Source organism: Microcebus murinus, chromosome 27 (assembly GCF_040939455.1).
Source record: "Microcebus murinus isolate Inina chromosome 27, M.murinus_Inina_mat1.0, whole genome shotgun sequence".
NCBI lineage: Eukaryota > Metazoa > Chordata > Mammalia > Primates > Cheirogaleidae > Microcebus > Microcebus murinus.
In genome coordinates this window covers 3634738-3660829 of record NC_134130.1, presented here as the reverse complement: position 1 = coordinate 3660829, position 26092 = coordinate 3634738, and the positions used below count along the sequence as shown (strand labels likewise).

Genomic DNA, 26092 nt, shown 5'->3' with positions numbered 1-26092 from the left:
GAGAGAGAGAGAGAGAGAGAGAGTGTCAGGGAAACTGAGGATGGGCTGGGAGGGATCAGATAGATTTGAGCCCTGCAGGAAGATGAAATGGTTAAAGCTCTTTATATATATATATATATTATTATTATTATTTTTTTTTGAGACAGAGTCTCACTTTGTTGCCCAGGCTAGAGTGAGTGCCGTGGCGTCAGCCTAGCTCACAGCAACCTCAAACTCCTGGGCTCAAGCGATCCTCCTGCCTCAGCCTCCCGAGTAGCTGAGACTACAGGCATGCGCCACCATGCCCGGCTAATTTTTTCTGTATGTATTAGTTGGCCAATTAATTTCTTTCTATTTATAGTAGAGACGGGGTCTCGCTCTTGCTCAGGCTGGTCTCGAACTCCTGAACTCAAACGATCCGCCCGCCTCGGCCTCCCAGAGAGCTAGGACTACAGGTGTGAGCCACCTCGCCCGGCCTTTTACTTATATTTTTAAATTCCTTCTTTTTTTCCCCTTTTATTTTATTCTCGACTCTTGCCAGGCATAAAGCTCTTGATCCTGGAGTCAGAGGGTCTTGGTTTCACATCTGGGGGTCGAGTGACCTTGGACAAGTTATATCTCCTCTGCGAGCCTCAGTGTCCCCTTTTTTTTTTTTTGGCGGAAGGAGGGAAACTCCAACTTTGCAAGGCCGACACGATGGGGCCATCACATCCCGTTGGCAACGTGCCCAGCACGGCGCCTGGCACACGACGGTCGCGACGGTCGTCCCGTGTCCACGGGGCGGGCTGGGGAGAGACCCCGAAGTCTGGGACTCACGTCGCCAGGGGCGGCCCATTTGCTGGGCGCAGTGAACGACCACATGAGAGGTGGGAGATGCGTGTCGGGGAGCAAAAGGAAAAAGAGAGAGAGGGCGAGGGAGGGCGGCGGAGAGAACTGCCTCACGTTAGCCAGATCAACTTCTCTTTATCTCGGAGCAAGGGGGAAATGGAGTTTCCCAGGATGTCCTACGGGGCAGTGCCAACAACTCAGCAAAAAAGGGCTGTGATGCGCTGGGGACATTGAGCAAGGCCGGCCCCGCCCTCCTCTCGACTGGCACCTCCCCGTGCTGAAAACCCTGGGTGAGAAGAAAAGGGTCCCCTGTTGGGACAGCAGGACCAGGGCATGATGTGGCGCTGCAGCCTGCTCCTCTTCTGGGGTGAGTGTGCGGCTGGGGGTTGGGGGGTTGCTGGGGGCCGTCTGGGCTGGAAACAGGCTACAGAAAGGGAAAAAAAAAAAAAAAAGTCAGAGCTCCACACAGCCTCCAGGCAAGAAATCCTGATTCTAGGCTGGGTGCTTGCAAACACCATCCTTGGGGGCATCTTGGACAACATTCGGTAGGGTGGTCCACCTGTGGGGGCAGATTTTCTTCCCTGTCATTCGTCTGCCCTGAGCACCTGCTGTGTGGCAGGTGCTGTTCTAAGCGCCAAGGGTATACAGCAGTGGACAGACAGACGAGATTTCTGTGCTCGTGGAGGTGAGAACAGACAGAGAAGAAGATACAGAGGGTCAGAGTGGTCACCCACTGAACACACTGCTCTAAGTCCTTTAAACGTAGAAGGGATCCTGTCGCCACATACGGTTTCTGTGATATGAGGCCATTAGGAGCCCCAATTTTGCAAAGGTGAGGAGGGGAGCAAAAGAGGTAAAATAACTGCCCAGGACCGCTTAGCCAATAAGGAGGAGAGCCGGGGTTCCAAGCCAGGCTACGGTGATTCCAGAATGTCTGTGCTGTGGCATGCACGCTGTGTCCCCCCAGATAATAAGCAAACCAAAGGAGTTTAGGGAGTGGTAGGTGCTATGCAGGAGGTTGCTATAGAATGTGACTGGGGTCACGATGAAGAGGAAGTCAGAAATTTGTGCTGAGACCTGAACAATGAGCTGGAACCTTCCTGTTTGTTCTTTCTTTATCTTTCATCAGGCATCAGTTTGTCCTGCCTGGCTTCGTTTATCTCTCGTGTGGCTGGGTTTCCTTCTCTGCCCTGTAAATTGGGGTCATCAGTTCAAACGCAAGAAGAAGGGACATTTTCTAAGTAGGGAGGCTGGGTTTCCTCCGCTGTGGCTCAGTGGATCTGGTTCCTGTTTTACCGAGGGAGGAAACTGAGGCACAGAGAGATTAAATCGATTAAAAATCGATTTCCCGAGGCCACCCAATCAGTAATTGGGGAAGCCAGATTTTTATTTGATTTTATTTTTTTGAGACAGGGTCTGGCTCTGTCACCCAGGCTGGAGTGCAGGGGTGTCATCACAGCTCACTGCAGCCTCCAACTCCTGGGCTCGAGCGATCCTCCTGCCTCAGCCTCCCGAGTAGCTGGGACGACAGGCACATGCACCACCATGCCGGGCTGATTAAAAGAATTTTACTTTCTTTTTGTAGAGACGGGAACTGATTATGTTACTCAGGGTGGTCTTGAATTCCTGGGCTCGACCAGTCCTCCCGCCTCGGCCTCCCAAAGTGCTGGGATTACAGGCGTGAGCCACCGCGCCCGGCCACTGTGAGGCTTGTTGGCGGGCAGGCTTCAGTAGAAGAAATTGTTGGCTTGTGTACATCAAATGCAGGGACACAGAGCTGTCACTTCGGCACGTTGGCACTGGCGTTAACCATTAGCAGCTCTTAGTCTGCCCCAGAGCTGATCGGCAAAGACTGGTGGGGGTGATATTGACGACATTGGTGATATTGATGATGGCAGTGACGATGATGATGGTGCTTGTGGAGCAGCAAAGCTAAGTGCTGCAGGGCTGCACTGCCTTTCAAACAGTGAAAAAATCCAAAAAACGAATCCCCCTGCCCTCCCATGAAATGTTAATATCCCAGATATACTGTATGTCTATATATGTTATATATAAATGTCCACATGTGTCTGTTTTTTATTTCAGCATATTATGGGAGTACAGATGTTTAGGTTACACATGTGTCTCTTTTTGTTTTTGAGACAGAGTCTTGCTTTGTTGCCCAGGCTAGAGTGAGTGCCATGGCATCAGCCTAGCTCACGGCAACCTCAAACTCCTGGGCTCAAGCGATCCTCCTGCCTCAGCCTCCCGAGTACCTGGGACTACAGGCATGGGCCACCTTGCCCGGCTCATTTTTTCTATATATATTAGTTGGCCAATTAATTTCTTTCTATGTTTAGTAGAGACGGGGTCTCGCTCTTGCTCAGGCTGGTTTCAAACTCCTGACCTTGAGCGATCCGCCCACGTTGGCCTCCCAGAGAGCTAGGATTACAGGCGTGAGCCACCGTGCCCGGCCTACATATGTGTCTTATACATAAAAAAAGCAAAACTTTTTTTTTTTAAATCTCTTCCAAAGAATCAAGTTTGGCTTCCTAGCAGGAGATGTCAACCCCTTTGACACAGCATGCTTTAATATATATATATATATATATATATATTTTTTTTTTTTTTTTTTTTTTTTTTTTTTTTTTTGAGACAGAGTCTCATTCTGTCTCCCCGGGTAGAGTGCCGTGGTGAGATCATACCTCACAGCAACCTCAAACTCCTGGGCTCAAGCGATCCTCCTGCCTCAGCCTCCCAAGTAGCTGGGACTACAGGCATGCGCCACCATGCCTGAGTAACTTTTTTCTGTTTTTTGTAGAGACGGGGTCTTGCTGTTGTTGCTCAGGCAGGGCTCGAACTCCTGAGCTCAAGCGATCCTCCTGCCTGGGCCTCCCAGAGTGCTGGGATTACAAGCTTGAGCCACTGCACCTGGCCCTTATGTGTGTTTTTGAAAAGAAAAAAAAAAATCTGGAATTATTTTTGTAATTGAAAAGAAAACAAAGATAAAGACAAACAAAATGAAAAACAAAAAAGTGCAGAAAATCAGGAACAGCCGCTGGGGAATTATGTGAAATAGTATATGTCCGTCCCTCTGAGGCCAAGCCTGGAGTCGTTCTGCAGGTTGAGAGGAAAGGGTTTTTTTTTTTTTGGTGGTGGTTCATGGTGATTTTCATTTCTGTCTTCACAGGGTGTTGTGGTCTATGCAGCTGGAAAACGCACACAGTGTCCGCAGTGGATCCAACGACAAGGGGTAAGTTGGCTGAAGAGAATCCACATGCCTGACGTGGTGGAGGGCGTTCCCCGGGGACATATTTAGCGACAGAACAAGGGTTAACATGCAGACCCCCTGATTCCCACTCCCGGCTCTTTCCTCTGGAATTGCTGTGTGATCTTGGGCAAGTCACATAACCGCTCTGATCTGCAGCGTCCCCAGCTGTGAAATACAGATAACAACGATTCCTGTCCCCCAAGGATGTTGTGAAGCTTTCATTCCAAAGAGGTGACTTTGTCCACCACCTCGTGGGTTGTATGAGCTTTATAAATGGCGGTGGAGGAGGAGTAGGGCTGGAATGTACTCAGACCGCAACTCCATGCGGAAGAAACGAACAAGTGGCTCCTTTATGTGTCATGAAATGTTTTCATCTTCCACGTAAGCTCTGGATAGAGGGAGAAAGACACTGTCCGCTCCTAATCGCCCTCAGCGTCTCCAACTCGTGGTTCCAACAGTCTCATTTGGGCAAGCCAGTGTCTGTTGTACGAAAAACTAATTTTTCGAGCTTTCTCGTTTCCCCTTGCTCTTGCCCAAGACGGCACCTGGACGTTTGGTGTGGGGGCAGCTGATGGGATCTGGTAGCCGGGAGGCAGGGGAGCGGCTGGGCTCCGAAGGGGGTGTCTTATCTACGGGGGGGGGGGGTGGTGCCACCTTGGTTACCCAGCAGCCCCCTCGGAAGCTCTGCATCTCCCAGGGGTCCGTGGGCAGACCCTGGTCCCAAGTTCGGGCTACGGGAAACCAGAGGTCTTTTTTGTTTTTGTTTTTGAGATGGAATGTTGCTCTGTTGCCTGGGCTAGAGTGCCGTGGTGTCAGCCTAGCTCACAGCAACCTCAAACTCCTGGGCTCCAGCGATCCTCCGGCCTCAGCCTCCCCAGTAGCTGGGACTATATGCATGCGCCCCACCACGCCCGGCTAATTTTTCTATTTATGGTAGAGGCTGGGGTCTCGCTCTTGCTCAGGCTGGTCTCAAACTCCTGACCTCAAGCCATCCTCCCTCCTCGGCCTCCCAGAGTGCTGGGATTACAGGTGTGAGCCACCCCGCCCGGCCACCAGAAGAGTCTTGTTGGGCCACTTGCTAGCTGTGTTTCCCTACTGATTCCAAACCTCTGATCCCACACATACCACGTTGGATGTGGCAGTTGAAGAAGCCAGGCTTCTCTCGTACACTGGGAAGTTCCACCTGCCCTTTATTGGGAGAAATCAACCTTCATGCCTTCACGCCCCTGGATTCACCCATTCCTATCTGGAAGCTTCTAAGGTCACTCATCTCCACCTGGGGTTAGCCCTGCAGTGAAGGGGTTGAGGAACAAGAATCCTCCACGCAGATCTCCCTTGATGAACTTTCCCCACGCGATAGATATCGAGATACTCTGATCTCATCTCCCGTGTCCTCAGTGAAAATGCTCCCTTCCTGTCCTCCCAGCTTGGCTCTTGAAATATTAACAGATAGGGACATGGATATCTGTTTATTTATTTTTTTTGCGAGTTTTTGCTTTCGAAACTATTGTCTTGCCGAGAACTCCGTGATCCGATTTGGTGATTAAAGCAGGCACACGACTGTTCTGCACGCATTGTGTGTCTGACGCTAAAACGTCTTCATGTTTCTCTGAAAGGGATGAAGCCCTTGGACAGAATGCTTGGGGGCAGTCACAGCCACAAAACTGGAAAAGAGAAAGATCTCATTGATAGGTTTTCAAAATGGGGCCACCTTAATGAAATAGTTATTATTATTGTTGTTGTTGTTGTTGTTGACCCCAGAAAGTAGAAGGTAGGGAAGAGGCTGTGTTAATTTTGACAGCCCCAGACCCAGCCCAGGCCTGGCACAGAATACAGGAGTACGGCAGATAAATAAAAGGAGGATCATATGCTACCTAGAGAGAGTGTGAGAAATGTTACGCTAGAGGGATGAACTTATAAATGGAAATTCAAAAGGCTTAACATTTAAAAAAAAAAAAAAAACAAGAACAACAAAAAAGCCTTAATACTTGAGCAAAATTGGGCACTATCAGGATTAAAAATGCAAACACACAGATCTTCCCACTTAGTGAGAATTCATTTGCTGAACGACACACTTACAATACCTTTTCTACACGTATTATACTTAATAAAATATTACAAAAATGCATGTACACTTGGGCACATTAGAGGCTCATCTAGAAATTTATTCCAAAGAGATGTTCCTGTAACGTGCATAGATATCTGTGTATCTAAGGACATGCACCGTAATACTCCCCTCAAATAAACCAAATGTTTATTCATACAAGGGGACCGGCTAGATAAATTGTTGAGTTGGTTCCAGTAACCTTAGCTGATGTCACAAATAACCCCCAAACTGTCAGTCCCTTACTAAAAAGAAGTTGCCTCATACAAAAAAAGTTTAATTCTTGTTCACATGGGAGTTCAGTGCCAATGTTTCTGCCCAGTGGGTGGCTTTTCTCTGTGCAGAGATTCACACACCCAGGCTCCTTTTGTCTTGTAGCTAAGTCATACCGGTGTTTCAGTCTTCTGCAGACAAGGCAGAAGAGGAAAGAGACGGTGGAGAAGGCACAACCACTTTATAAAAACCCAGATCTGGTATTTACATATGGCGCCGCCATTTGTGGTCACATGACCGTACCTGGCTGCAATGGGATCTGGGAAATGTAGTCCACGACTGGGTGGCTGCCTCCTAGCGACAAAATGATATCATGGAAAAAGGACTGGCTTACACCTGTAATCCCAGCACTCTGGGAGGCCGAGGTGGGTGGATTGCTCGAGGTCGGGAGTTCGAGACCAGCCTGAGCAAGAGCTGAGACCCCGTATCTACTATAAATAAAAAGAAATTAATTGGCCAACTGATATATATATATGGAAAAAATCAGCCGGGCATGGTGGCGCATGCCTGTAGTCCCAGCTACTCGGGAGGCTGAGGCAGGAGGATCACTTGAGCCCAGGAGTTTGGGGTTGCTGTGAGCTAGGCTGACGCCACGGCACTCAGCCTAGCCTGGGCAACAAAGTGAGACTCTGTCTCAAAAAAAAAAAAAAAAGAAAAAGAAAAAGGAGTGTAAATGTTTTTTTTTGGTTTGATATTTGGCTGGCTAGATATTTCGGCACAATTCTAGTCTATGAATGGATACAATGGAATATTATGCAGCCGTTAATAAGCACAAGGCAGGTCTATAGACACGAACTTGGCAAGAGGCGCCAAACATATTCTTTTCATTTATGGAATTATTTAAATGTTCAAAGGTAGAGAAAACAGTACAATACTCTCCCCTACACCCCACCCCATTTATTCCTCCACCAGTTACAAAACTTGACACGTTTTGCGGTTCTTGTTCTGGAAGACATACTACGAGGTGAACGAGCAAGTAGTAGAACAATGTTGTCCAACAGGGCTCTCTGTGAGGGTGGGAATTTTCTGGATCGACATTGACCAATACAGTAGCTGTCTTGGTTCGTGGTGCGCCGTTATAACAGGATGCCTAAGACCGGGCGATTTATAGAGAACAGAAATTTATGTGCTCACAGTTTTGGAGGCGGGGAAGTCCAAGAGCAGGGCGCTAGCCCTGGCGAGGGGCTTCTTGCTGCGTCGCCCCCTGGCAGGAGGTGGAAGGGAGGCAGGAGGTGTGTGAGAGGGCAAAAGGGGGCCTGACTCCCTTTTGTGACAGACCCACTCCCGTGATAATGGCATCACTGCATTCAGGAGGGCTCCTCCTTTATGATCTAATCACCCCGTAAAGGTCTCATCTCTCGACACTGGTGTCTTGGGGGTTTCGTTTCCAGCACATGAGCTCAGGGGGGACACAGTCAAGCCCTAATGTTTTGCTTCTGGCTCCCCAAAATCATGTCCTTCTCACATGCGAAATACATTTATTTCATTGCAACAGCCCCAAAGTCTTTTTTTTTTTTTTAGAGAAAGGATCTCTCTCTGTTGCCTGGGCTTAGAGTGCCGTGGTGTCAGCCTAGCTCGCAGCAACCTCAAATTCCTGGGCTGAAGCGATCCTCCTGCCTCAGCCTCCCCAGTAGCTGGGACTACAGGTGCCACCACCATGCCCGGCTAATTTTTTTCCTATTTTCTTTTAGAGACGGGATCTGTCTCTTGCTCAGGCTGGTCTCGAATTCCTGACCTCAAGCGAGCCTCCCACTTTGGCCTCCCAGAGTGCTGGGATTACAGACGTGAGCCACTGTGCCTGGCCTGCACTAAGCTTTTGACAGTAGTTACCTCTGTGTATAAGGATGAGGACGGAGGACTTTTACTTTTTTATACACTTCTGCATTATCTTTTTTTTTTCCAACAAGCAATTATTACCTTGTTAAAAAAAATAAAAACCAATGAAAGAATATGAGCAAAAATAAGGATTACCATCTGCTTTTGGTTAGTTTTTTTTTAGAAGCAGAACCTGAGATGAGGCTTCTTTTGTTTTTTTATGAGACCATTTGCACTTTATTTATTTACTTTTTCTAAAATATTTTATTCATATATATATATATATATTTTTTTTTTTTTTTTTTTTTTGAGACAGAGTCTCACTCTGTTGCCCAGGCTAGAGTGAGTGCCATGGCGTCAGCCTGGCTCACAGCAACCTCAAACTCCTGGGCTCAAGCGATCCTCCTGCCTCAGCCTCCCTAGTAGCTGGGACTACAGGCATGCGCCACCATGCCCGGCTAATTTTTTCTCTCTCTATATATATTAGATGGCCAATTAATTTCTTTCTATATTTAGTACAGACAGGGTCTCGCTCTTGCTCAGGCTGGTTTCGAACTCCTGACCTTGAGCGATCCTTCCACCTCTGCTTCTCAGAGTGCTGGGATTGCAGGCGTGAGCCACCGCGCCCGGCCTAAAAAATCTTATTCCTCATTGACAAACCACACGCACACACACAAAGGAGAAGTATGTGTGGCGATGGACGCATTCATCAGCTTGATTTAATCACCCGCACTGAGTACATACACCCAAACACCCCACTGTCCCCCTGAAATATACACGACTAGTATTTCGGATGAGGGCTCTCGCGGGAGCCATTCACCAAGATGGGGCCCTGCAGAGACGCCTCCCGGGAGTCCGGCCACCGTAATCATCGACACCCCGGAACGCAGAGCCCGGCCGGGTGAGGAGGTGGCTCCTGGCTGGATCTCAGAGACATCCAGTGACTTCCCTCTCCTCTGCCTGCCGATTTCCACCTGCGGTCGAGGTGGCGGACGGTTTCTGGTAAGAGCCTTCCTGGAACTGAGAGTCATTAGGGCTGGGGCAACGCCTCTAAGTGTTGCCATCTCATTCGTGGGCCTCGCAGGGGGACAGTTAGGAGAATTGGGCCCCACGGCAGCGGCGCTGTTAAGAGGTGGGCTCTGGGCTGGCGCTTCCTTCCCGGGCTCTTGGGATCTTGCTGCCAGTCCCTGCCACGGAGACCTCAGGCTTTCTCAGTCAACTGATGGGCCTCAGTTTCCATCAAATCGAGGATAGGAGAACTAAGGATTTCGTGAGACAAGACACAGGTGGTGCCTGGAATATAGCAAGTGCTTACGAATGTTAACACCCTCCTCCCCTCCTCCCTTTCCCACTCTCTCTCCTCCTTTGTCTTTAGGGTCTTTTATTTTTATTTTATTTTTTTTGAGACAGGGTCTCACTCTGTTTCCCAGGCTGGAGTGCAGTGGTGTGATCACAACTCACTGCAGCCTCCAACTCCCAGGCTCAAGCGATCCTCCTGCCTCAGCCTCCCGAGTAGCTGGGACTATAGGCACCACCACATCTGGCTATTTTTTTCTATTTTTAATAGAGATGGGGTCTTGCTCTTGCTCAGGCTGGTCTTGAACTCCTGATCTCAAGTGATCCTCCGTCCTTGGCCTCCCAGAGTGCTAGGATTACAGGCATGAGCCACTGAGCCCAGTCAAGGGTCTTTTAAATAATTATGGTATCTGGCCAGGCATGGTGACTCCTGCCTGTAATCCCAGGGTTTTGGGAGGCCTCGGTAGAAGGATCTCTTAAGTCCAGGGGTTCAAGACCAGCCTGGGCAACATAGTGAGATCCCCATCTCTAAAAAAAAAAAATAAGAAAATTTGGCTGGGGGTCCTGGCATGCACCTGTAGTCCCAGCTACTTAAGAGGCTGAGGCAGGAGGATTGCTTGAGCCCAGAAGTTGGAGGCTGTAGTGAGCTGTGATCATGCCACTGCACTCTAGCCTGAGAGACAGAGCAAGACCCTGTCTCAAAAAAAAAAAAAATATATATATATATATATCATGGTGTCATACAGGAGTGGATAATAAAGAAGGCTGAGTCAAAACAGGGGCAGTGATCTGAAAAATTTACTTTTTCAGACAATAAAAAACCTAAATGCTTTATTTATTCTTCATGGAGCACATCTATGAAGTATGGTGAACAAAGGTACAGAAAAAAGTTGCATCATTTAAAAGTGTTTCTTTACCCCAGATATGTGTGTTTGTTGCTTTTTTCCTCCCAGACTTGCATTTGATAAAAGAGCTGTTGTTTTTCTTTTCTTTTTTTTTTTAGATTGTTTTAATTGGTCCTCATTGCAAAGTTATGAAAGTTTTCTCTTTTCCTTATTGTGCTAAGAGTTGTTTAGGTGAGTGAATGTTAAATTTTTTTTCCTTTAAAATTTTATTCTTAAAATTAGCAACAATATTTTAAAGCCACCAATTTGCACACTCTTTTTCACTTTTTAAAAGTATTTTAAAGTTTTTTTTTTATTTCAGGAAATTATGGGAGTACAAACATTTTGGTTACATGTTATGATGCTTTTCTTTATTTATGATACACTTTAGTCTTACCCCAACTTATTTTTATTCTGAAAATTATTTAGGTTCTATGATTTTTTTTAAAGATGTGAGCTGTCACTTGTGGGGATTAAATTTTTTTTTTATTTCTGCATATTAGCGGGGTACAAATGTTTAGGTTACATATATTGCTTTTGCACAGCCCAAGCCAGAGCTTCAAGTGTGTCCATCCCCCAGTGGTGCTTGCTTTTCTATTCTTGTGATACTTCCCTTAGTAGAATGGGCTCCAGCTCCATCCAGGATAGTACAAGAGGAGCTAAGGCAATCACAGCAACAACAAAAATAAACAAATGGGACCTGATCAAATTAAAAAGCTTCTGCACAGCCAAAGAAACTATCACAAGAGCAAACAGACAACCTACAGAATGGGAGAAAATATTCACATGCTACACATCCGATAAAGGGCTGCTAACTAGAATCTATATAGAACTCAGGAAAATCGGCAAGAAAAAAATCAAACAACCCTATCAAAAAGTGGACAAAGGGGCCAGGCGTGGTGGCTCACACATGTAATCCTAGCACTCTAGGAGGCCGAGGCGGGAGGATCGCTCAAAGTCAGGAGTTTGAGACCAGCCTGAGCAAGAGCGAGACCCCGTCTCTACTAAAAATAGAAGGAAATTAATTGGTCAACTAAAATATGTAGAAAAAGTTTTCCAGGCATGGTGGCGCATGCCTGTAATCCCAGTTACTCGGGAGGCTGAGGCAGGAGGATCACTTGAGCCCAGGAGTTTGAGGTTGCTGTGAGCTAGGCTGATACCACGGCACTCTAACCTGGGCATCAGAGAGAGACTCGGTCTCCAAAAAAAAAAAAAAAAAAAAAAAGTGGGCAAAGGACATGAACAGAAACTATTCAAAAGAAGATAGACCACTGGCCAAGAAACATACGAAAAAATGCTCAACATCTCTAATCATCAGGGAAATGCAAATCAAAACCACAATGAGGTATCACTTATCTCCAGTGAGAATGGCTTTTATCAAAAAGTCCCAAAACAATAAATGTTGGGATTTCTTTTTTATTTTTTTTTTTAAAAGAGGGGCTTTACTGAGATGGTTTGGAAAACGTTCTTGAGGCAGTGATGTTTCCGTGGGCACAGAAGGATGGATTGATTGACGCCACCCAGGCAAAGTGTGGGACAGGGCCTGGAACAGCAGGACAAGTCCCTGAGGCTGGGAGGGCTTTGGAGAACCGATGCAAGATGGGCGTAGCTGATGGCACGAGGCACGTGACTGAGCAATGGGCTGTTACTCTGGTTTGGGGTGCATCTGAGTGGTGAGGGATTGGGCTGGAGCAAGGAGGCGGTGTGTGGGAGGTTCACAGGGCCAAGACACCACACACAGTAAACTACAGGAAGTGTGCAAGGAGAAACATTGGCTCTGCAGGTGGAAGGGAAGCTGTAAATGAGAAGGGAGAGATCATCAGAGGCCTCATGCAGGGCCGAGAAATTAACAGGGCACATTGGAGGGGCAAGGAGCCTGGATCTCAACACCAGTGTTAAAAAACAAGACTGAAAGATGTCATAAATACTCCTACTAATCAGCCATCCTTTCCATTTTTTTTTTTTTTTTTTTGTACTTTACAAAGAGTTTTCCCATCCTACCAGTCGATGCTGGCATCATCACTGGTTCTGCTCTTTTCGAACCTCGCAGCCGGTGCACTGGCAGATCTCGTTAGTATCACTGTCAGACATAAATGCAGAGTTTCATGCTCTCCATGCCCGGCTTCCAGAATGTACCTGCCGTGTTGAGAAGGATCACGCTAAAACCTAAATCACACTGTGCCCCTCCTCTGCTCAATAGCCTCCCATGGCTCCCATCTCTCTCTGATAGGAAGGTTCAGTGTTAACCATAGTTGCCCTATTGAGCTACTACTGAACATTAGATCTTATTTCTCCCATGTAACTGTAGTTTTGTACCCATTGACCATCCTGTCTTTGTCTCCCCTTCGCAGCCTCTGGTAACCATCATTCTTCTGTCTGTCTCCATAAAATCATTTTTTAAAAAGAGACAGGGTCTCGCTCTGTCGCCCAGGCTGGAGTGCAGTGGGCATCATCACAGCTCACTGCAGCCTCCAACTCCCAGACTCAGCCTCCCTAGTAGCTGGGTCTATAGGCACATGCCACCAAGGCTGTCTAGTTTTTAAATTATTTATAGAGATGGGGGTCTCACTATCTTGCCCAGGCTGGTCTCAAACTCCTGGTCTCAAGTGATCCTCCTGCCTCAGCCTCCCAAAGTGCTGGGATGACAGGCTCGAGCCACAGGGCCCAGCCCAGGGTTGGATTTATTTTTAGCTCCCAAGTATGAATGAGAATATGTGATATTTGTCTTTCTGTGATTGGCTTATTTCACTTCACAGGTTCCAGTTCCATCCATGTTGTTGCAAATGACAGGATTTTGTTCTTTTTTTTTTTTATGGCTGAACAATATTCCATTGTATACATGTACGTTTTCTTTTTTCTTTTTCTTTTTTTTTTTTTTTGAGACAGAGTGCCGCTTTGTTGCCCAGGCTAGAGTGAGTGCTGTGGCGTCAGCCTAGCTCACAGCAACCTCAAACTCCTGGGCTCAAGCGATCCTCCTGCCTCAGCCTCCCGAGTAGCTGGGACTACAGGCATGCGCCACCATGCCCGGCTAATTTTTTTCTATATGTATCAGTTGGCCAATTAATTTCTTTCTGTTTATAGTAGAGACGGGGTCTCGCTCTTGCTCAGGCTGGTTTTGAACTCCTGACCTCGAGCAATCTGCCCGCCTCAGCCTCCCAGAGTGCTAGGATTACAGGCGTGAGCCACCACGCCCGGCTTGTACGTTTTCTTTATTCATTCATCTGTGGGTGGACACTTAGGTTGATTCCATATCTGGCATGACACTTCGGATTTTTGAAAGGCTTGGCTGTGCCGCTTATTAGCTGTGTGTCCTTGGGCAAGTCACTTAACCTCTCTGAGCCTCAGTTCTTTCTGTCTGGATACTGGGAACTATATTCATTTCCTATGACTGCTGTGACTTGTTGGCTTAAAACAACAAAAACTTATCATCTTACAGTTCTGGAGATCACGAGTCCAAAATAGGTCCCACAAGGTTAAAATAAAGGCATCGGCGGGGCTGCACTGGTTTTGGAGTTTCCAGGGGAGAGTCTGTTTTCTTACTTTCACCTTTAAAGCTAGCATCGGTTGATCAAGTCCTTCTCACATCACATCCTCCGACAGTGCCTCTCTCGGTTTCATCTTTCGCTTACAAAGACCTTTGCGATGACCTCGCTTGCACCTGGATGACTCAGCCTCCTGTCTCCACCTTGAGGTCGTCTGATTAGCAACCTTAATTCCACTTGCCCCGGAGCATAACGATTTTGCAGGTTCCAGGGATTATCTTGTGGTTATCTTTTTTTGGAGGGGGTGTTCCCATATTGTGCTTCCCACAGGAAGCATAGTGTCCAATCCGCATCTTCTCTATCACCTGGGAGCCTGCCCCCACCTGCAGCCTTGTCCTTCTGAAGCTCACAGTGTGGTGGGTCAGGCGGCCTTGAAGAAGCTAATCACAGAGGACAGTCAAGCGATCACAGTAGCAATCAATGCCATAAAGCGCGGGCTCAGGGCGCTATTGGAGAACCAAGGAAGGTTTCCTGGAGGAAGTGACATTAAAGCAAAACCTGACGAGTGGGGAGGAGCTGGCCAGGCAAAGCAGAGGCTAAACGGGTAAACTGAGGTACAGAGAGGTGAATTAATGGACTTCCAGGCACCTTCCATCTTGTTGTCTCTAGGTGTGAACCGTATCCCCCGTGGCTGAGGATGGATCACCCCACTCTGTCCACCCCACAGCCCAGGTGAAAGGGGAAAGAAGAAATGTAGAGCATGCTCCTTCTTTTTCAAAGAAGGTGCACACATCACTTCTCTCCATTCCCGTTGGCCTAGCTGCAAGAGAAGCTGGGAATACAGTCTTCAGTTGGGCCGTCATATTATTAAAAGGAAGAGGGCGGAACGAGTCTGGGGGAACAGCTACCATTCTTGGCTTTGAGGTTCACTGTTGGAGCTTGAACCCAAGTCCGTCTTGCTTCCAAAGCCTGAAGTTTTGACTCTCATCCTTTCCTGTCCAGTGCTTGCATGTGTGTAGTGTGGTCCATGAACTGGAACCATCAGCATCCTCCAGCGACTTGTGGGAAATGCAGAGTCTCAGACCCCCGCCATCCCCAGATCTGTGGAATCAACATCTGATTCACGATTTCGGAATCTAAGGGGAGGAAGACGCTGCTGAGGAGCAACAGTCCACAGCAGCATTTCTCAGACTTCCTTGTGCACACAAAGCACCTGGGAATCTTGTCCAAAATGCAGAATCTGATGCTGTCAATCTGAAGCTGAACCTGGGATTTTGCATTTCCATCAAACTCCCAGGCAGTGCTTATGCTGCTAGCTCATGGACCACACTTTGAGTAGCAAGGGTCTAGGGTCTTTATGGTACTTGATTAAGCACAGTTGGTTGACATCTCAGATTCCTAGGGCTACACTAACAAACTACCACAGACTGGGTGGCTTAAAAACAACAGAAATTTATTGTCTCACCGTTCTGGAGGCCAGAAGTCTGAAATCAAGGTACTGGCAACCCCATTATCTCTCTAAAGGATAATAGGGTGGAATCTGTTCCGTGCCTTTTTTCTTAGTGTCTTAGTTCATTTTGTGTTGCTATAAAGGAATATCTGAGGCTGAGTAATTTATAAAGACAAGAGGTTCATTTGGCTCGGGTTCTGCAGGCTGTAGAAGAAACGCAGCACCAGTATCTGATCCTGGCGAGAGCTGCGGGGAGCTTCCGATTAAGGTGGAAGGCAAAGAGGGAGCAAGTGCGTGACGTGGTGAGGGAGAGAGTGAGAGACGGAGGAGGGAGCACTAAGCTCCTTTCAACAACCAGCTCTTGCGTGAACTAATAGAGAGAACTTGCTCATGGCTGCCGTGAGGGCACCAAGCCACCCATGAGGGGTCCACACTCCTGATTCAAACATCTCCCTCCAACACTGGGGATCGAACTTCGACATGAGATTTGGAGGGGCCAGACATCCAAACCGTGTCACGTAGATTTTGGTGTTGCTGGCAACCCTTGGCATTCCTTGGCTTGTAGACACATCACTCCAATCTCTGCTTCCATGGTGACGTAGTGTTCTCCTGCTGCCCGTCTCTTTGTCTCTTCTCTTCTTAAAAGGACACCTGCCTGTACAGGTTACACTGGATGAAGCGTTCACCCTACTCCAGGTCTACGTCATCTTAACTTATATCTTAATTACATCTATGAAGACTCTATTTCCAAATAGGATTACATTCACAGGTACCACGGTTTAGGGCATCCGCATATCTTCTGGTGGGGGACACAATTCAACCCACAGCAGTCACCTCCACTGTTTTATGCTGGGTTCCCTTGAACCCCACTCTGATGCTCTAATTTTGTCCAAACTCTCCCTTCTGTGCTGCCTAGGTTTGAACCAGTGTGCTTACACCACCACATGCCCAGCTTATGCAACTTGCACCCCCACTGCGGACAGTTACTATTGCACTTGCAAAAGAGGCTTCCAGGCTAGCAATGGACAAATGCAATTCAAAGATTCAAGAGTAAAATGCAATGGTGAGTTCACAAGCCCCCCAGAACCCTTGAGCATTGGGTAGGAAAATCAGGTGAAAGCTGGCTGGGAGTGGATGTAGGTACTTCCCCCTTTCCTCCAAACATGTCTCCTCTCCTCTCCTCTCCTCTCCTCTCCTCTCCTCTCCTCTCCTCTCCTCTCCTCTCCTCTCCTCTCCTCTCCTCTCCTCTCCTCTCCTCCCCTCCCCTCCCCTCCCCTCCCCTCCCCTCCCCTCCCCTCCCCTCCCCTTCCCTTCCCTTCCCTTCCCTTCCCTTCCCTTCCCTTCCCTTCCCTTCCCTTTGTTTCTCTCTCCCTCCCTCCCTCTCTCCCCCTCCTTCCTCTTTCTCCTCCTTCCTTCCTTCCTTCCTTCCTTCCTTCCTTCCTCCCTCCCTCCCTCCCTCTCTCCTTCCTTCCTTCCTTCCTTCCTCCTTCCCTCCCTCCTTCCTTCCTCCCTCCCTCCCTCCCTCTCTCCTTCCTTCCTTCCTTCCTTCCTTCCTTCCTTCCTTCCTTCCTTCCTTCCTTCCTTCCTTCCTCCTTCCCTCCCTCCCTTCCTTCCTTCCTTCCTTCCTTCCTTCCTTCCTTCCTTCCTCCCTCTCCCCTTTCCTTCCTTCCTTTCTCCCTCCCTCCCTTCCTTTCTTCCTTCCTCTCTCCCTCCATTCCCCCTCCTCTCTCTTTCTGAAATTTGATGGTTGGGCTTCCTCACAATATGGCGGTTGGGTTATAAAGATGAGCATCTCAAGAGAACAAGGTGGAAGTACGTGATGTTTTTATGACCTAGCATGGTATGTTTTTGACCAAGTGTCACTTCCATCATAGTCAAGCATGCTCAGCTTTAAGAGCAGAGGGACATGTATCCCACCACTTGATGAAAGGAGTACCAAGGTCGTGTTTAGAGAAGAGCATGTGGGATGGGAGATATTGTTTCAACCACGTTTGGCAAATACAATCTGCTACCCAGGATGAGGTATATTTGTAACTCCAGCTCTTTCTCTGTCCAGATATTAATGAATGTTCTCAAAGCCCCCCGGTATGTGGTCCTCACTCAGTCTGCCAAAACATGAAGGGGAAATACAAATGCAGCTGTTTGCCTGGTTTCTCTTCTCCCACTGGAAATGGCTGGATCCCGGGAAAGCCTGGCAATTTTGCCTGTACAGGTAATGCTCCCGGGCCTCCTGGAGTGGGTCTTTGGTGGACATCTACCGTTGGGTTGAGTTCCCGTGTTTGTAAACTTAAACGCACCCCATCTCTGGTGCACTCACTCTTCTCTGCTCCTTGCCAGACATCGATGAGTGTCACACCAGCGGGATCTGCCCTGAGCATTCTCACTGTGCCAACTCCATGGGAAGCTACAGTTGCAACTGCCAAGCTGGGTTCATCTCTGGCAAGTCCACCTGTGAAGGTATAAAGGACCAGCTAGTCATTGTTTAGCTACTTAATTAAGGATCACATCACTAGAAGACCATACCAGGAAGGGATTTATTTTCTCATGTTTTAAATTTTATTTTATGATTGTTTGACACAGGATTTCACTCTATCGCCCAGGGTGGAAGCAGTGGCATCTTCATAGCTCACAGCAACCTCAAACTCCTGGGCTCCAGCCATCCTCCTGTCTCAGCCTCACGAGTAGCTGGGACTATGGGCATGTCAACCATGCCTGGCTAATTTTTCTATTTTTTTGTACAGGCAGGGTCTTGCTATGTTGCCCAGGTTGGTCTCGAACTCCTGGCCTCAAGCAATCCCCCTGCCTCGGCCTCCCAAATTGCTAGGGTTACCGGCATGAGCCACTATGTTCAGTCTTAATTTTCTCATTTGAGGGAGAAAACTGGGGGTCAAGGAGGTGAAGTAGCTTTCCCAAGTGTATGCAAGTATTACGTGGAAGAGCTGGGACTTGAATTCTTGTTGTGGGCCTACTATGAATCAAACACGGGGGCAGGCTGGACTTGAGTATAATAGAAAGCTCTCGTTACTGAGTGAATCAATGGGCTTGCTGTCCAATGTGCGTAGAAGCTAACACGATGGCACCAGCCTCTGAGAAAAGAAAAGTTTTACTGCAAGTTGGCTGGTGGCTGGCAAGGAGAGAGGAGGGAGGAGATGCTCAAATCTGTCCGCTGGACCTGGGGCTGCCTCGGTTTTATAGGCATAGGATAATGAGGCGTGATCTGATTGGATCTTGTAATGAGGTGATGCCAGGAGGCATGATCTGATTGGGTCATGCCACGGGATGATGCAAGGGCTGGATCTGATTGGAGCCTGGATCCTGCTGTGTGGTGTCCCCTTCTGAAGTCAGTCCCCACTCCTCAGTCTGAGCACTTATGTTCCGCCCACCATTGCATGCTTGGTTCAGCTGGGGGTGACGTTCAACCTGGACGTCCATGGCAACCGCAAAACAACTCATAATTTTGTCACATAAACAAAGACCCTGTTTTCAAATACGATTACATGCACAGGTATCAGGGTTTAGGACTTCAACTAACTTAGTTCATTCGTTCGTTCCTTCCTTTTTTCCTTTTTCCATTACTTTTCCTTCCTCTCTCCCTCTCTCCTCCCCACCCACGTTTCTTTTTCTGATTATGAAAATATAAAAGTTCCCTGAAAAAGTTTATGGATGGCTGGGCTTCCTCACAATATGGCGGCTGGGTTCTACGGGTGGGCGTCTCAAGAGAACAAGGTGGAAGTACATGACGTTTTTATGACTTAGCGTGGTATCTTTTCAACCTGGTGTCACTGCCATCACAGTCACAAGCACGCTGAGATTTGAGAGCAGAGGGGACATACACCGCACCACTTGATGAAAGGAGTACCAAAGTCATGTTAAAGGAACAGCGTGGGATGGGGGATATCGTTTCAATCACTTTTGGAAACTACAATCTGCTAACCCTGTTTCTCTGTCCAGATGTTGATGAGTGTTCTCAAAGCCCCCCAGCATGTGGTCCTCACTCAGTCTGCGAAAACATGCCGGGCACATACAGATGCAGCTGTTTGCCTGGTTTCTCTTCCCCCACTGGAAATGGCTGGATCCCGGGAAAGCCTGGCAATTTTGGCTGTACAGGTAATGCTCCCGGGCTCTCAGGCGTGGGTCTTTGGTGGACATCTACCATTGGGTTGAGTTCCCGTGTTTGTATTCTTACTCGCCCATCTCTGGTCCACTCACTCTTCTCTGCTCCTTGCCAGACATCGATGAGTGTCACACCAGCGGGGTCTGCCCTGAGCATTCTCACTGTGCCAACTCCGTGGGAAGCTACAGTTGCAACTGCCAAGCTGGGTTCATCTCTATCAAGTCCACCTGTGAAGGTATAAAGGACCAGCTCTTCATTGTTTAGCTACTTAATTACTTAGGGATCACATCACTAGAAGACCATGTGAAGAAGGGATTTTCTCACATTATTTTATTTTATGATCGTTTGAGATAGAATTTCACTCTCCTGCCCAGGGGTAGATGCAGTGGCATCATCATAGCCCACTGCAACCTTGAATGCCTCAGTGCCGACGATCCTCCTGCCTCAGCCACTTACTACTGTGTTGGAGTAATTTTTCTATTTTCTGTAGAGACAGGGTCTGGCTATGCTGCCCAGGTTGGTCTCAAACTCCTAGCCTCAAGCAATCCTCCTGCCTTGCTTGGCCCCCAGGTACTTTGGTAGGGCTAGGATTACAGGCATGTGCCGCCGTGTCTGGCCTGGATTTTCTCATTTTAGGGAGACAATTGGGGCTCAAGGAGGTGAAGTGACTTTTTCAAGGATATGCAAGTGTTAATTGGAAGAGGTGGGACTTGAGGTCTTGTCGAGTGCCTACTGTGAATCAAACAGTGGGTCAGGCTGGACTGGAGTATAACAGGGAGTTCTTGTTACTGAGCAAATCAATGGGCTTGCCTCCGGTGTGCATAGAAGCCAAGACCGTGGCACCAGCCTTTGAGAAAAGAAAAGATTTATTGCAAGTTGGTGACTGGCAAGGAGAGAGGAGGAAATGCTCAAATCTGTCTGCTGGACCTGGGGCTGCCTCAGTTTTATAAGCATAGGATAATGAGGTGTGATCTGATTGGATCTTGTAATGAGGTGCTGCCAGGAGGCATGATCTGATTGGGTCATGCCATGGGATGATGCAAGGGCTTGATCCGATTGGATCCTTGATGGTGCCATCTGGTGTCCTCTTCTGAAGTCAGTCCCTGCTCCTTGGTCTGAGCATGTCTGTCCTGCCCACCATTGCATGCTTGGTTCAGCTGGGGGTGGTGTTCAACCTGGGGTCCATGGCAAGTGTAAAACAAATCATAATTTTGTTACATAAAACAAAAGAGATTACATTCACCGATGGCAGGATTTAAGACTTCAACTAATTTTCTTCCTTCCTTCCTTCCTTCCTTCCTTCCTTCCTTCCTTCCTTCCTTCCTTCCTTCCTTTTTTCCTTCCTTCCTTCCTTCCTTCCTTCCTTCCTTCCTTCCTTCCTTCCTTCCTTCCTTCCTTCCTTCCTTCCTTCCTTCCTTCCTTCCTTTTTTCCTTCCTTCCTTCCTTCCTTCCTTCCTTCCTTCCTTCCTTCCTTCCATCCTTCCTTCCTTTTTTCCTTCCTTTCCCTACCGTTCTTCCTGCTCTTTCTTTTTCCGATTATGAAAATATAAAAGGTCACCGCAGAAGTTCATGGACGGTTGGGCTTCCTCACAATATGGCAGCTGGGTTCTAGGGATCAGCAGCTCCAGAGAACAAGGTGGAAAGTACATGATATTTGTATGACCTGAAATGGTATTTTTTGATCTAGTGTCACTTCCATCATAGTCACAAGCATGTTCCTCTTCAAGAGCAGAAGGGACATATTACCCCCCCCCCCAACATACACACTTGAAGGGAGTACCAAAGTCACATTAAACAAAGAGCACGTGGAATGGGAGATATCACCTCAACTGCTTTTGGAAAATACACTCTGCTAACCAGGATGAGGTATATTTGTAACTCCAGCTCTTTCTCTGTCCAGATGTTGATGAATGTTCTCAAAGCCCCCCAGCATGTGGTCCTCACTCAGTCTGCGAAAACATGCCGGGGACATACAGATGCAGCTGTTTGTCTGGTTTCTCTTCCCCCACTGGAAATGGCTGGATCCCGGGAAACCCTGGCAATTTTGGCTGTACAGGTAATGCTCTTGGGCCTCCTGGAGTGGGTCTTTGGTGGACATCTACCATTGGGTTGAGTTCCTGTGTTTGTAAACTTACTCGCCCCATCTCTGGTCCACTCACTCTTCTCTGCTCCTTGCCAGACATCGATGAGTGTCACACCAGCGGGATCTGCCCTGAGCATTCTCACTGTGCCAACTCCGTGGGAAGCTACAGTTGCATCTGCCAAGTTGGGTTCATCTCTAGCGAGTCCACCTGTGAAGGTATAAAGGACCAGCTATTCATTGTTTACCTCCTTAATTAATTAAGGATTACATCACTAGGAGACCATATGAGGAAGATATTTTCTCACTTTATTTTTATTATTATTTTTTGAGACAGAGTCTCGCTTTGTTGCGTAGGCTGGATTGAGTGCCGTGGCGTCAGCCTAGCTCACAGCAACCTCAAATTCCTGGGCTCAAGCGATCCTCCTGCCTCAGCCTCCCGAGTAGCTGGGACCACAGGCATGCGCCACCATGCCCGGCTAAGTTTTTTCTATATTTAGTTGGCCAATTAATTTCTTTCTATTTATAGTAGAGATGGGGTCTCGCTCTTGCTCAGGCTGGTTTCGAACTCCTGACCTTGAGCAATCCGCCCGCCTCGGCCTCCCAGAGTGCTGGGATTACAGGCGTGAGCCATCGCGCCCGGCCTCTCACTTTATTTTATTTTATGATTGTATGAGACCGGATTTCACTCTATTGCCAGGGCAGATGCAGTGGCAACCTCATAGCTCACTGAGACCTGGAACTCCCGGGATCCAGTGACCCTCCTGCCTCAGCCTCCTTAGTAGCCAGGCTTACAGGTGCAGGCCTCCACGTCTGGCTAATTTTTCTATTTTTTTTTGTAATGGCAGGGTCTTGCTATGTTGCCCTGGTTGTTCTCACCCTCCTGGCCTCAAATAGTCCTCCTGCCTCAGCCTCAGGCACAAAGTGCTAGGCATGAGCCACCACCTCCAGCCTGGATTTTCTCATTTTAGGGAGAAAACTGGGGGTCAAGGAGGTGAAGTAGCTTCCCCAAGTGTATGCAAGTATTACGTGGAAGAGCTGGGACTTGAATTCTTGTTGTGGGCCTACTATGAATCAAACACGGGGGCAGGCTGGACTTGAGTATAATAGAAAGCTCTTGTTACTGAGCAAATCAATGGGCTTGCTGTCCTATGTGCGTAGAAGCTAACACGATGGCACCGGCCTCTGAGAAAAGAAAAGTTTTACTGCAAGTTGGCTGGTGGCTGGCAAGGAGAGAGGAGGGAGGAGATGCTCAAATCTGTCCGCTGGACCTGGGGCTGCCTCGGTTTTATAGGCATAGGATAATGAGGCGTGATCTGATTGGATCTTGTAATGAGGTGATGCCAGGAGGCATGATCTGATTGGGTCATGCCACGGGTCGATGCAAGGGCTGGATCTGATTGGAGCCTGGATCCTGCTGTGTGGTGTCCCCTTCTGAAGTCAGTCCCCACTCCTCAGTCTGAGCACTTATGTTCCGCCCACCATTGCATGCTTGGTTCAGCTGGGGGTGACGTTCAACCTGGAGGTCCATGGCAACCACAAAACAACTCATAATTTTGTCACATAAACAAAGACCCTGTTTCCAAATATGATTACATGCACAGGTACCAGGGTTTAGGACATCAACTAATTTCTTTCCTTCCTTCCTTCCTTCCTTCCTTCCTTCCTTCCTTCCTTCCTTCCTTCCTTCCTTCCTTCCTTCCTTCCTTTTTTCCTTCATTTCCCTCCTTTTCTACATCTCTCCCTCCCTTTCTCTCATATCTTTCTGTCCTGATTATGAAAATATAAAAGTTCCCTGTAAAAGTTCATGGATTGTTGGGCTTCCTCACAATATGGCAGCTGGGTTCTAAGGGTTAGCGGCTCAAGAGAACAAGGTGGGAAGTACATGATATATTTATGACTTAGCATGGTATGTTTTTGACCTAGTGTCACTTCCATCACAGTCACAAGCATGCTCAGATTCGAGAGCAGAGGGGACATACACCCCACCACTCGATGAAAGGAGTACCAAAGTCATGTTAAACAAGGAGCACGGGGGATGGGAGATACCGTTTTAATCGCTTTTTGGAAAATACAGTCTGCCTTACCAGGATGAAGTATAGTTGTAACTCTGTTTCTCTGTGCAGATGTTGATGAGTGTTCTCAAAGCCCCCCAGCTTGTGGTCCTCACTCAGTCTGCGAAAACATGCCGGGCACATACAGATGCAGCTGTTTGCCTGGTTTCTCTTCTCCCACTGGAAATGGTTGGATCCCAGGAAAGCCTGGCAATTTTGCCTGCACAGGTAATGCTCCATGTTCTTCTATAGGGATGATGGCTACAGCATCATGAAAGGCCAGGAGCAATCGCCCTTATCACATGTCCCCTGGCTTAGTCTAAGAGATGTTGGCCGTCATCTCTACTTGTTCTCATCTATTTGTAGCAGTCACTTATGGCTGAGTAGCAAATCACCCTAAGAGTTAATGGCTAAAAACAACCACATTTATTTAGCTCTGGAGTCCTTGGGCTAGCAATTTAGGTCGGGCTCTCTTGGCCAGTTCTTTTGGTCTCACCTGGGCTGGTTCTTGTGTCTGCAGTCAGCTCATGTTGGCCGAGCTATTTCGCATGTCTGGGACTCATCTGGAATTGGTCGTTTCTCTTCCACTTGGTCTTGCCTTCTTCATTAGGGCTAGTCTGGGGTTTGTTCCTATGGCAGAGGTAAGAGGCCCAGGAGAATGAACAGAAGGAAACAGGTCTCTTAAGGCTTGAGTTTGGATCCAGCATCTTGTCACTTCTTTCTGCATTCTATTGGCCGATGCAAGTCACAGGGCCGGATATATTCAAGGTATGGGAAAACAGACCCTACCTCTTAGTGGCAAAGTCCCATGCATGCAATCTACATCCCAAGGTGTGAATACAGAGAAGAGTAGTGGACTATGGCCATTTTTGCAATCTCGGTTAATTATGTTTTGAAGCTATCTGCCACCCTTCTGCTTACATATCATTGGCCAGAATTCATTCTCATGCCCACGGTTAGGTGTAGGAGGAGACTGGGACACATGTCCCACTGTGTGCCCTGCCGGACGAAGGGGAGAACAGAGACACTGGGGCGCATCAGCCCAGTCTGCCGCAAATGGACATGCAGAGTGAATCTCTTCCCTGCCATCTGCAGGCGTCCTTCTCTTATTTACCTTGACCTGGGTTTGGGGTTTTCCCTTCCACTCCTCAGAGGTGGACGAATGTGCCAACCCCGGAGCTTGCCCGGAGCATGCGACTTGTTCTAACACTCTTGGAAACTACTCTTGCGTCTGCAACCCAGGATTTGAACCCAGTGGCGGCCCCCTGACTTTCCTGGGCGTCGGGGGATCCTGTGAAGGTAGGTGGAGGTGTCATTTGGGGACTCGGCTCCACGTCTGTTTGCAAAGATGCCAGTGACAGGGTTGGGGTGAGTCTATTGGGCTGAGTTGAAGACCTTCATCTGCAAATCCGAAGCCAATGACTATTCATCCATTCATTCGCTCACTCACTCACTCGTTCAACAAATACCTCTTGAGCACCTATCCTATATAATATTTAAGGCACTTGGGATAGAGCAGTGAATAATATCTCCAAATACCACCCTATTGGGGGTTTGGGCTTCAATATAGGAATTTGGGAGGGGGGCCACCGTTCAGACCATTGTACCCAGGAACACTGAGCTCCTAAATGACAGAGCCAGGCCTTGAACCCAGAAGAGAGTTCACTGGGAGAAAATCAACCTGTGTGGACTAAAGTTAACCTATGCACCTGCCTCATAAATTGCAAAGAGATTAGGACCAAATGATTCAGTGGGTGAGCTTGGTTGAGGCCAGGTTCTCAGAGCCTTGCTCCTCTAATGAGGAGTTCGGACTCCATCCTGAGCCGTGGGGAGTCTTATCAGAGTAGCTTATGGGTCGTGGATATGCCTCTAATGGTTGCTCTCTGAATGGTGAAAACCTGGTTCAGGAAGGTGAGATTGGAACCAGGGAAACACATTGGCTGCAGGCAGCGGTGAGGCTGTGAGCGGCTTTAGCCCCGGGCGTCCTTCCTTCTGTTGACTTAGACTGGTTTTTCTGCTTAGATGTGGATGAGTGCTCCAGGGACTCAACTCTCTGTGGTCCCAATTCCATCTGCGCCAATGTCCCTGGAGCATACAGTTGCTCCTGCCTGCCTGGCTTCTTTTCGCCCGATTTTCAGACCCTCAAGGATCCAGGGGCTTTTGAGTGTGCAGGTAAGTCTCCCAGCCAGGCTGAGGACGTCTCCATGGATGTCCAACAACCTTGAAACACAGCAGCTTCAGAACAACGACCCCCCCCCTTTTATTCTTGCTCACCATTCTGCAGGTTGAGCACGTGATGTTTAGGGCTCTAGGATGGCTGGCAGGTCCCAAATGGCCTGGCTTACGTGACTGGCAATTGGTGCTGGTCTCTCACTGGGATCTCGGCCGGGACCCTGAGCTTTCCTCGTGGGTCTTTCCACATCGCTGCTTGGGCTTCCTCATAGCATGGCAGCGCTTCTAAGAAAGGGCATTTCAAGAAGAAG

The 26092-nt window shown here is 48.2% G+C and overlaps 1 protein-coding gene across 1 annotated transcript in view; it reads left to right on the top strand.

Moving 5' to 3' along the window:
• The first annotated feature begins 702 nt into the window (after positions 1-702).
• Positions 703-26092, top strand: part of ADGRE1 (adhesion G protein-coupled receptor E1) — a 50745-nt gene continuing 25355 nt past the window's right edge. The window contains exons 1-12 of the mRNA XM_075998382.1: positions 703-1174; positions 3977-4039; positions 16278-16424; positions 17418-17573; positions 17699-17818; positions 19313-19468; positions 19591-19710; positions 21376-21531; positions 21655-21774; positions 23682-23837; positions 24762-24908; positions 25632-25781. Of these exons, the coding sequence (XP_075854497.1) occupies positions 1141-1174; positions 3977-4039; positions 16278-16424; positions 17418-17573; positions 17699-17818; positions 19313-19468; positions 19591-19710; positions 21376-21531; positions 21655-21774; positions 23682-23837; positions 24762-24908; positions 25632-25781 (1525 nt within the window). The 5' untranslated portion in view covers positions 703-1140. The remainder of the gene's footprint in view (positions 1175-3976; positions 4040-16277; positions 16425-17417; positions 17574-17698; positions 17819-19312; positions 19469-19590; positions 19711-21375; positions 21532-21654; positions 21775-23681; positions 23838-24761; positions 24909-25631; positions 25782-26092) is intronic.